General features: G+C 38.2%; 1 protein-coding gene across 1 annotated transcript; it reads right to left on the reverse strand.

The window, feature by feature from the left end:
- Positions 1–7,290: 7,290 nt before the first annotated feature.
- Positions 7,291–12,166, reverse strand: SDHAF2 (succinate dehydrogenase complex assembly factor 2). The gene is made up of 4 exons (XM_081937007.1): positions 11,944–12,166; positions 11,648–11,853; positions 10,222–10,331; positions 7,291–7,747 (listed from the first exon to the last, which is right to left on the reverse strand). Exons 1-4 carry the CDS (start codon positions 11,962–11,964, stop codon positions 7,617–7,619), a joined length of 468 nt encoding a protein of 155 aa, XP_081793133.1. The 5' UTR covers positions 11,965–12,166; the 3' UTR covers positions 7,291–7,616.
- Positions 12,167–12,212: the final 46 nt, after the last annotated feature.

A 12,212-nucleotide genomic window follows, 5' to 3' on the forward strand; every position in this document is an offset into this window, starting at 1 on the left:
TAAAAAATAAAATCCCTGAGTTTTGTCTGTTCATTTCCAGTGGTGGGATTCAAAAACTTTTACCACTGTTTCTGTGGGCGTGGCTTGGTGGGTGTGGTGTGGCTTGTGGCCATGGCAGAGGAAGGATACTGTAAAATCTCCATTCCCTCCTCACTCCAGGAGAAGGTTACTGCAAAATCCCCATTTCCTCCTGATCAGCTGAGACTCAGGAGACAGAGAATAGATGGGGGCAGGGCCAGTCAGAGGTGGCATTTACCCGTTCTCCAAACTACTCAAAATTTCTGCTACCAGTTCTCCAGAATTGGTCAGAACCTGCAGAATACCACCTCTGGTTCATGCCAAGATAGAGAAGTATGGCTGAGTATCATCAGCATAGTGATGATAGTCCAAAGGTGCTTTTTCAGGACGCAACTGGAGTTTCTTGTTTTTTCTTTTGAAGACGTTTCGCTTCTCATCCAAGAAGCTTCTTCAATTCTGACAGGATAGTGGGGAATGGAAGGATTTATATTCCTTGCGGACAGCTTGTAATCTGCTTCCTTTTACCGTAGCAGGTTGTTGAAGCCCTTGGAGTTTTATCTGTGTCCTCAGGGTCACTTGAGTAGTGCTCCTGATTCCTGTAGTCTGCAATTTTTCCTCTGAAAATCCATTCCTACTCCCACATCATTCAAAGGCTGTTCATCCCAAATTGTATAGCTAAAAGTCTGTAAACTATCTTCAAAAGAAAAAACAAGGAAGTACAGTTGCCTCCTGAAAAAATACCTTTGGGGCAACCATGACCTAGATGACTGAGAATCTCTACAGACTCATAGTGATATTTTAATAATGATATTTTACCTCAGGTCAGCAGATAACATCTCATGATTTCAAATAGATGTTAAATGGGATGGTGAAAAAAGCAACGGTTGTCCCAAGCATTCCATGGAATAGGCAAAACTTTGATCTTTCTTCCCCCTCAATATTGAGTAAAACCAGCAACTTAGGAAGGAGCAGAATCAGTGTAAAAGATGTACTTTCAATCCCCAACCCTCATCCAGGAAGATATTATGGTTGATGTTATCAATAGGTCCTGTGAGATTCCTGTGAATCTAACAGGATCAAAAGGGCTGCATTCCTTCCATCCTGATTCTGTTGCAAGACATTCTTAAGCACTACTAATGGAGTTTCTATCCTAGTTTGAACCTAGTATCCAGAGAATCCACTTCTGCCATGATATTCTGCAAATGAACCCACTACTTACTCCAAAGTCTTCTCCCAAAAGGGGAAGATGAAGATGGGGTAGAGATTGTCCAGATTTTCTGGATTTAGGGATCTCCCATTCAGAAAGAGACATAATGCTTCCTTTAGTGCAGAGAGCACTATCTACTCCCATAAAGAGGAATTCACGACTACCCTAATCCAGCTTCCAGGCCTCTCATTAACCAGAAACGCCAAGGTTCCAACTCCTACATCACATAGATTGAGAACTTTGTCATATACTATCAAGAATCTTTCCATTTATTTGGAGTCCACAGCATCAAATATATCCCTAATAATCCAGTAGAACTTAGTTCCATGCTCTTTTTAAAGCTCTCCATAAGTATCATCAAGCACCCAAATCTTATTTTTAAAAGTACTCAAAATCTGAGTTTTCTCAGGCTGTTGGCTCATTTGAATGACGTAGTCTTCAAAAGAATTATTGTTAATGTGAGCATATACCAAGGCTTTTGTACTGTTTCATCTTTCATTATTTTGTTTGTTTTGCTTTTAATATTGTACAACACCCAAAGTTACTCTGAATTGGGTGGCCTTACAAATCTAATAAATCTTATTTATTATCAAGAGCTGACCAAAGCATTTAGTCTTCCAAATGCTTTACACAAAGGCCACAATGACTGAAGCAAGTAGTCCTGCTAGCCAATCCCCAAAAGGACATGGGTCACCCTTAACAGAGTTGTTGGAGAGCAATCTGAAGATATAGTAGTTGCCACCCTAATACATGCTTCTACTATGTTTGGTCAGTTAATTTCATATTTTTACCATTATCACACTAAAGATCTCTTCTGCTGTGTCATGTCCTGAAGCTACTTGGTAAATCCAGGAGTATATTACTGAAATCTTCTTATCGTTACTGCAATTACTGGGGTGAAACCAATTGAAAAAGAGAGATTTATAAAGGCAAGTCTATTTATATTTTACTGAGCTTTGGAGAAGTAAAATGCACAATTTATAGCCCAGAATTTATAGCTTCCAGTTGATAAGGTAGACCATAACCTACTACTAGATAAAATAGAAGAATGTGGGTTGGACAGCATCACCACCAGATGGATTCGTAACTGGCTGACCAACTGCACTCAACGTGTAGTCCTCAATGGAACTGCATCTACAGTACATGGAGGGAAGTATGCAGTGGAGTATCCCAAGCCTCTGTTTTAGGCCCACTACTCTTCAACATCTTCATCAATGATTTGGATGAGGGAATAAATGGGGAACTCATCATATTTGCAGATGACACCAAGCTGGCAGGAATAGCCAACACTCCAGAAGATAGGCTAAAGATACAGAAGGATCCTGTCAAATTTGAACATTGGGCACTATCTAATAAAATGAAATTCAATGGTGAAAAGAGTAAGGTTCTACATTTAGGCAAAAAAATGAAATGCACAGGTACAGTATAGGTACTACCTTGCTCAATAATATAGTAACTGTGAAAGGGATCTTGGAGTCCTAGTGGACAACCATTTAAATATGAGCCAGCAATGTGCAGCAGGTGCCAACAAAGCTAACACAGTTCTAGGCTACATAAACAGAGGGATAGAATCAAGATCATGTGAAGTGTTAAAACCACTTTATAATGCCTTGGTAAGGCCACACTTGGAATACTGCATTCAGTTTTGGTCGCCACAGTGTAGAAAAGATGTGGAGACTCTAGAAAGAGTGCAGAGAAGAGCAACAAAGATTAGGGGACTGGAGACTAAAACATATGAAGAACGGTTGCAGGAACTGGGTATGTCTAGTTTAATGAAAAGAAAGACTAGGGGAGACATGATAGCAGCGTTCCAATATCTCAGGGGTTGCCACAAAGAAGAGGGAGTCAAACTATTCTCCAAGGCACCTGATGGTATAACAAGAAGCAATGGGTAGAAACTAATCAAGGAGAGAAGCAACTTAGAACTGAGGAGAAATTTCCTGACAGTTAGAACAATTAATCAATGGAACAGCTTGCCTCCAGAAGTTGTGAATGCCCCAACACTGGAAGTCTTTAAGATGTTGTGTGTGTGTGTGTGTGTGTGTGTGTGTGTCTGTCTCTATCTATCTATCTATCTATCTATCTATCTATCTATCTATCTATCTATCTATCTATCTATCTATCTATCTATCTATCTATATTTCCTTCTTGCTGTTCATCTGACATCTTAATTATGTGGCCACTAGTTAGGCAGTAGTTCATTGATGCTCACTTAACACAAACATTTTTGTCATTTTATAGAATACCTCTTGTTGAAATTATTTGAAGTACTGAAAATCTTAGAGAATATTGCTTCAAACACTACATATAGCTTGGTCTCAATTAGTGCTATATAATAAAACCCATGAAATTTTATTCAAATTTGCACAATTCAAAGTAATATTTCTGTAGAAAATTGAGAAATTGGTTTCTACGGAAATAAGCAACAAATTTTTTAAGAGAAATGTGTATTTAACTAAAAAATGTATTTCTAATTTAAATTTATAATAAACCAAGTCACAGAGTACTCTTAGAAAGAATAAAAACAACTTCTAAATTTCATTCCTAAAGATAAGCTTACCTAGCAAAAATGTAGTTATTGTCTCTCAATCTCCTTAAAATGCGGTATTTGCAAATCATAAAAAGATGCAATTTTATTTTTATTTCCTCTGTATTTTTATAATATTGTGCCCTGTACTCAGGCATTCCAACCGATTGTGGTATTTTAGTATTTCTATGCTTCATGTTGTTCAGTTACATCAATTTTTTGCTCTAATGTAATGACAAGCCTCTTCTTTTTTTGAGCTTGTACTCAAACTTGTACTGTTGGAGCTTGATTCCTCCAAAAGAACCATCCTTTTCATCTTTTTTATCCATTGTGCACAAGCATTAGCAACATCTAAAACTTCAACCACAGAACTTTCCAGTGCCAAAATATCCAATATACTGATAATAGACATAGATACTTACTCTTCTGGAATGTGTAGGCATTCTCTATGTATATACGTAGCTAGGGGACAAGACCTAAATCAGGTTTTAAGTAACATAGCCACTTTTAAACAGATGTTGTTTAAAGATGTGTAAGCACTAACATTTTCAAATGCACTACATTAAACTACTCTGAATTTACAGTTCAGTGCTCAAAGTTCAGTAGCAAAGTACATATTTTAAATAAAAGTTTAGTCTTTACAATATTATCCTTAAAAGGAATCAAATAATATGTCTAGCAAATCTATGATAAAGTGGTCATCACAAGTCTGAATAGAATTTGGTTGGTATAACAAACAGAAGGCAAACCACATACAAATTTGAGGCAAAATGCTTCTCTATCCTGAAAACTTATGTTTTATGAAGCAATGTCAAGATCTTGCAATACCATGTCCTTACCTGCCAGGCAAGATATTGGTTTACTGCAGTAAGCAGAATCCTTGTAGTGTCCCAGAGGACCAAATTATTCCCTTAAGTTAGGAACTTGGAGGAATGTGTAGAACTGAAGTAACAATATGTATCCTAGCAACTAGCTCATAGCAACCAGCTCAAGAGAACCTGTCCACAAGACAGTCACATTTATAGAATCCAGTGGAAAAGACAGTGGAATCAGTTTGGGGGCTTTTTAACATGGCAGACACATTACAGATTCTCATCAGGTGTGGCGGGGATGTTCAAAGTTAACCTTCAGAGTAATGGGAAATGGAATGGCAGTTTTCCTAGCAATACTCCAATTATGAGCTTCAATCCAGTGTCAGACTAGATTCACAGAAACAATTAATTTTACAGTTATAATGCTATTCCATTTGTGAGACTTGAAGCAATACTGATAGCACAAAATGGATTTATATATAGGCAACATGCTTTCTACAAGTCTGCACATTTAAGTGTCAGCAAATTCCAAGTGCAGATTTTTGTATCATAATCATAGCTGTTTCAGAATGTAAAACTATCTTCTTGGATCTGTATATTGGTTGACTTAATAAAGAATCTGTGAAATCTGGATCAAATCCCTAAACAAGTCCTAAGACATAAAGCTACATAGTGTATTAGATCAAACCTGTATCTAAAATCTTCATTTTCAATAGCATTGAGTAGCACCAATATGCATATAATGACACCTTGTGGTAGTTCCAGGCAATGCCACAGGAATATTGAGGGACAAAAGGATGTACAGTAAAGAATTTCTTTAATTCTGTCCTGTATGTTTAAAATACCAGAAAAAATATTGCTATATTTGAAAATAACTAAAAACTTAAAACTGTTATACATAAAATACATGGAATAAAATACCTGTTTTTAGTATATAATTGTAATGCCAGTGTTATATTGGCTAAAACTGCCCTCTATCACGAAATTAAATTCTAACCTTCTGAAAATGTTATTTATAATTTGCTTAGACAGCATGTGATTAACTGAGGAAAAATACAGGATTATCTTCTGTACAAAATAATGTCTGATGAAGCCAAATAATCTAAAGAAATGTTGGTACAAAAGGGAGTTTGTTGTGTAAAAGCTAATGCAGACATTTAGCAGCTGCCAAGCTTGTTGAATTACAGTAGCCAGATAAACAATGAATGTGTCTGTTATGTATAACTAATCTCCTATAAATAGTAATTCTGGTTACATTTTAGAAAACAAGCTAAAAGTTTTAATAACCACTGCTGTAGCCTTTGGAGATCTGTCATTTACAAACTTCTCTGAAAATTTATTTCTGTCTATGAATCATCAGTCAAAATAGTCAGGGATGATGGGAGCTCTAATGCAAAACTCTCATGACCACTAAGACAGGGACAGATGATTTGATTACAATATAGATCACTTACTCCCAAGTCGTTTTTTTAAATCTCCCTACCTAGGTTCGAGAACAGAGCAGTATCTGAATCCAAAAACAAAAAATGCCTGTGAAATCTCCTTTACAAAAATCTGATAGTTGCCTGAAAAAACTAGAACAGCAACAGCTGTGCCAGATAGATGGCAAAAATTGGCCAAGCAGGAATAAAGTTGCTGCATACAGAGTAATATTTGCACCGACATATCTGAATTAATATAATTTTGTTAACATGGTATCTTATTGCACATTATTACTCATCAGTTACTATCTTGTTAAAAAAATGCCACCATTGTCAATAAATGGATAATAGACAAGCTATAAATGCCAATAAAATCATGGTTATTGTGCTTGCATATTTCTGAGGCAAAATCCTCAAGATACATGCAATATTAACCTCTGCACAGAAAGCCTGGAACTGGCAATACCCAATGGAATTAATAGAAATATTCCTTGATGAATCAGCTACCACTGACAGCTTTTGTTTCCATCATCCACTAACTATATGTCAGATAGCTTTCAGGATCTAGATGGGGAGAAATGGGCCACAACAGAACTCAAGCAAAACTGTCTGTACACGAAAGTTCTCCCAGTTCTAGGTTCTCTCCTATAAGGGTACCATTGCCTTTGAAAGGGGAATCCATGACTTAGGTGGCTAGTACGGGACAGATACTATTAGGCAGGCAAAAGGTAGTTCTCCTGCCTTGGGAAGGGGTTGGACTAGATCTCCAAGGTTCTTTCCAGCCATATGATTCTTTGATTCTAGTGACAGCCAAGAGGTCCTTAACCCAGTTGCAGCTAGGGTACAAGTTGTGACTGTCTGGAGCTGGGGGATAGTAACTCATACTGTCATCGACACATTAGCCAATTGCAATTTGCTACACTGAGTTTGCTTTTAAAAGCTATTCAACTGCAGTAGGCACAACATACAATGGCCTGCATGCTAACTGGCCCCGATGTCACGAATCCTGCCTTGAATGCCAATAAATCTCCATGCAATTTAAAGTGTTTGTTTTAACCTGTTAATGTCTTATATAGCTAGGCATCAGGTCTACTGTCTTCAACATTCCTCATCTTAATCTCTCATGAGAGATTACAGGCTCTACAAGGAGGTGCTTCTCCATTATGATTACTGCCAGCTAATAGATATAGGTTTAGCCCCATCCTTTGAGCTTTAGGGAGCAGGTTAAAGGGCCTTTTCAGTATTTAAAATTGTGCCTTAGAAATTACACCCACAAAAACATACATTACAGTTTAAACAATTTAAAATATATATATATTACAGTTATTTCAACTTCTTTTAAATTGCCAAGATCTGCATGGCTACAATGATTTAAAAATTTAATAAATAAAATACATTTCTAAAGTGCAGTAGTGATCTCATCACTACTTCCCAATTTGTGTTTCATCCCTTCTTTCGAGGAGAAAACACAGCTTTATTTCTGAGCCGTACAATACAGAAAAAAATAGCTGCTTATATGAGAATTCACAGATTAGGTATAACATAGTTTAAGAGGAGCCCAAGAAGCACAAATATTATTCTACATTTTAAAGGATTCTCCAAACTGGGCATTTATAGAAATGCACACAAGATCAGTGGGAGCTTTCAGCAAGATATTCGAGATCTGGCTGTCGTAGTCTCTTCTCTCTGTGCTTGTTTTTAGTGAACTCTCTAAGCTTCTGTAGGATTTCATTCTCAAAGATTTCTGGAGCAGGCTTTGTTTCTTGAGAAGAAGAAAAAAAGAGTGAGATTTTCCACAGATCCAATCATTTTTTCCAAATTTCAATTAAGTTTCAGATAACAGGTTGCATTAGTTTGCTAAATATAAAAAATGAAACATCAGCTAAAAACCATTTTTAAGGCTTTCTAAAGAATATTACTTTCATCTTCTAGTAAAATATATTCAGAATACCTTCACTGCAAATCTTATAATAATCATGCAGTTCAATCCTGTGTACAAGTGAAACTCAAAAAATTAGAGTATCGCCCAAATGTTCATTTATTTCAGTAATGCAACTTAAAAGGTGAAACTAACATATGAGACTCATAACATTCAAAGCACAATAGTTTAAACCATTTGTCATAATTGTGATAATTATGGCTTACACCTCATGAAAACCCCAAATCCACAGTCTCAGAAAATTAGAATATTGTGAAAAGGTGCAATATTCTAGGCTCAGTGTCCCACTCTAATCAGCTAATTAAGCCATAACACCTGCAAAGAGTTCTGAGCCTTTAAATGGTCTCTCAGTCTGGTTCAGTAGGAATCACAAGCATGGGAAAGACTGCTGACCTGACAGTTGTGCAGAAAACCATCATTGACACCCTCCATAAAGAGGGAAAGCCTCAAAAGGTAATTGCAAAAGAGGTTGGATGTTCCCAAAGTCCTGTATCAAAGCACATTAATAGAAAGATATGTGGAAAGGAAAAGTGTGGAAGAAAATGGTGCACAAGCAGCAGGGATGACTGCAGCCTGGAGAGGATTGTCAGGAAAAGCCATTCAAAAGTGTTGGGGACTTTCACAAGGAGTGGAATGAGGCTGGAGTCAGTGCATCAAGAGCCACCACACTCAAGACAGATCCTGGACATGGGCTTCAAATATCAAATTCCTCTTGTCAAGCCGCTCCTGAACAACAATGTCAGAAGCATCTTACCTGGGCTAAAGAAAAACAGACCTGGTCTGTTGCTCAGTTGTCCAAAGTCCTCTTTTCTGATGAGAGCAACTTTTGCATCTCATTTGGAAACCAAGGACCCAGAGCATGGAGGAAGAATGGAGAGGCACACACTGCAAGTTGCTTGAAGTCCAGTGTGAAGTTTCCATAGTTTGTGTTGATTTGGGGAGTCATGTCATCTGCTGGTGTTGGTCCACTGTGCTTCATTAAGTCCAATGCAGCCGTCTACCGGGAGATTTTGGAGCACTTCATGCTTCCTTCCGCAGACGAGCTTTATGGGGATGCTGACTTCATTTTCCAGCAGGACTTGGCACCTGCCCAAAAGCACCAAAACCTGGTTCAATGACCGTGGGATTACTGTGCTTGATTGGCCAGCAAACTCGCCTGACCTGAATCCCATAATCTATGCGACATTGCCAAGAGAAAGATGAGATACATGAGACCGAACAATGTAGAAGAGCTGAAGGCCGCTATTGAAGCATCCTGGTCTTCCATAACACCTCAGCAGTGCCACAGGCTGATAGTTTCCATGCCACGCCGCATTGAGGCAGTAATTGCTGCAAAAGGGGCCCAAACCAAGTACTGAGTACATATGCATGCTTATACTTTTCATAAGCCCGATATTGATCTATGTAGAATCCTTGTTTTATTGATTGCATGTAATATTCTAATTTTCTGAGATTGTGGATTTGGGGTTTTCATGAGCTGTAAGCCATAATCATCACAATTATTACAAATCATGATTTGAATTATCTTGCTTTGCATGTAATGAGTCTATCTCACATATTAGTTTCAGCTTTTTAAGTTGCATTCCTGAAATAAATGAACTTTTGCACGATATTCTAATTTTTCAAGTTTCACCTGTATGTCTTTTGGGAACTAAGTCTCACTGAATAAAATATTGGTTACTTAACATATATAAAACTGGATTGTGATTCAGTTATGCTAGGAATATTACTAAATTTAGTAAAGCAAATTAACTGTGCTCTTACCAAGTTTTTTTTTATTTTAGCAGATATACTTTTAAGCATAAGGAAGGATCCAATCTTTTAGTTACAGACCTAGACCTCTTAATCTGGAAATAGCTCTAAATAAACCCAGTGCACCTTACAAAGATAAACATATGTGAATCTTTCAATTCTATCTATAATCCTGAAGTTAATATTTTAGATCACAATAGAATTATAAATAATATGGATAATTTTAATGGACTCACAAACTATTCCCACAATTGCACTTTTTAATAGGATTGTAGTGTCTCTTAGTTGTCAAAATAGCAAATGGTGTTCTTAATCATTTTACTGTATGTATTCCTGTTCCAAGGTAACATTGTATTTCAAATTCCCATAAAATTTCAAGGCCCATGCATATCTTTTATAGTTTTTAAAGGTCTGTCTACAAATTCCTGAATTGGAATAAAGATAAAATCCAGAGGCTCAAATATCACCTATATTGCTTTTCTCACTATTGTGAGATTAGAAATATGTTGAGAACTGTAGTCTGCTGGCTCCAAAACACACATTACCTGTTGCCCAGGAGTATATGTCCCAATCATTGCTTGGCTCATTTATTAGGCGGTCATAAAGGTCCAGTTGTTGTTCATTCATTTGATTCAGATTCTCTTTGGCAAATAAACTATTAAAAACAATTAAGAGTACTGTAAAATGTCAAAACACTTAAAAGTACTAAGCTCAAAGCCAGAACACACAAAATGAAAAAAGAATCAAAAACACACCTCAAACATACCAACAGGAATAAAACCTGAATTTTCGTATATATTTATAGAATATATCATCTTCTCTTATCTCTCTTAGTAGATTCTAATTAACTCTATCTGTCCATTATCATTTGAAGAGGCAGGAACCAATTCTACCTCATCTGAAGATACCCAAGTAATATTCAATTTGCAGAGGCATTTACGCTCATAACAAAAACATCTGTACTAAGGATGTCTTTGTGCACAATGCATGCTTCTGTGTTGACTAGGGAGACAAAATAACAGATTATGTCCGACAGCACACATTTAATACCAATATCTTACAGGGAAAATATATGGTAATGGCTACTAGTTTAGATTGCTTTACAGGACAAATTAGTCCTCCACAAGTAGGACGTAGGGAGTTCACACAGTAAACTTGATGAAACAAAACTTGGTAAGAAAAACTCTAGCTTAGTCAGCAAGAAATAAAATAATGAAAATCTTCTCAAGTTGAACTTGATTGCTAACTGTGTCCATATAGAAGCAATATGTATATGCCATTGTGGCATTTACTTCCTATTCTGGTTTACAGTTCTGATATTTCCTGGTGGACTTCCATCCAAATATTAACCACATCAGACCCCGCTATCACTTTTCAAGATTTGTTAAGTGCTGCTCCATGCTCTGCTGAATATCTCAGGGCAGGAGTCCCTGTAAAAGTGATGAAGAGTGATGCTTAGCACAATATTCAAACATGGTTTATTATTAGCATTTAGCCTGTCCCAAAAGGATCTCAGCTAAATAATAATAGTAGTAAAAATTAAAATAGCGGAACCCTGGACTAGCAATTCTAAGTACAGATAATCCTCAACTTATGACCACAATTGAGTTCAAAATGTCTGTTAAGAAAGACATTTGTCAAGTGAATTGTGTCCCATTTTACGACCTTTCTTGCCAGTTATTAAGTGAATTACTGCAATTGTTAAGTTAGTCCAACAGTTATTAAGTGAATTTGACTTCCCGGATGATTTTGCTTGCCAAAAGGGGATCCCATGACCTTGGGACACAGCAACGGTCATAAGTATGAACTACCCACCAAGCATCTGAATTTCGATCAACGTGACCATGGTGCTGCCTCAAAGGTCGTACGTGTGATAAACGGTCATGTCACTTTTTTCAGTGCCGTCGTTAACTGTGTAAGTCGAGGACTACCTGTACGCTGGCTGAGAAGGAGAGAGGCAAACCCGCCCACCTGAGCAGCAGGCAGTTCTCCAACATGCCTCTCTTGCGGCTCTCGTATAAGAGTCTGGCGCGCTTGTTCGCCAGGGGCTCGTGCGGCCGAGGCTGCCAAGGAGGGAGCGGGATCTCCAGCAGGTCCTTCCCGGAGTCAGACGGAGAATCCCCGCGGTAGCCATACTTGGGCAAGCGGGAGAGGCAGCCGGGCAGCAGCAAGACGCGCTGCGAGGAGAGAGAGAGAGAGATGCGAGCGACCGTCCTTCAGAAATAACGACCCTTCCCCGGTCCTTCCGGTCCGCCTCCCACACTCACCCGAACCATTAGAGCCGCCATCCTGCTTCCTCCAGGAGCTACTCTATCATTCGCTCTCGACCATAGACGAAGAAAGTAACGCGAACCAGGATGCGCTTGCTTTCCTCAGCTAGCCATAGAGAGCTCGTTCGCGCGTGCGTCTTAATCCGGTCCCGTTCGAAAACGGCCACCCGTCGAACGCCGCCGGGAAGGGAGCCAAATAGGAAGTTTTGGCCTTCGCTGCTTTCTTGCGCGTAGAAGCATTAGAAAGCCGGAACAGGCGGGACTCG

This window comes from Natrix helvetica (genome assembly GCF_964273705.1).
Source record: "Natrix helvetica genome assembly, chromosome: 1".
NCBI classification, from domain to species: domain Eukaryota; kingdom Metazoa; phylum Chordata; class Lepidosauria; order Squamata; family Natricidae; genus Natrix; species Natrix helvetica.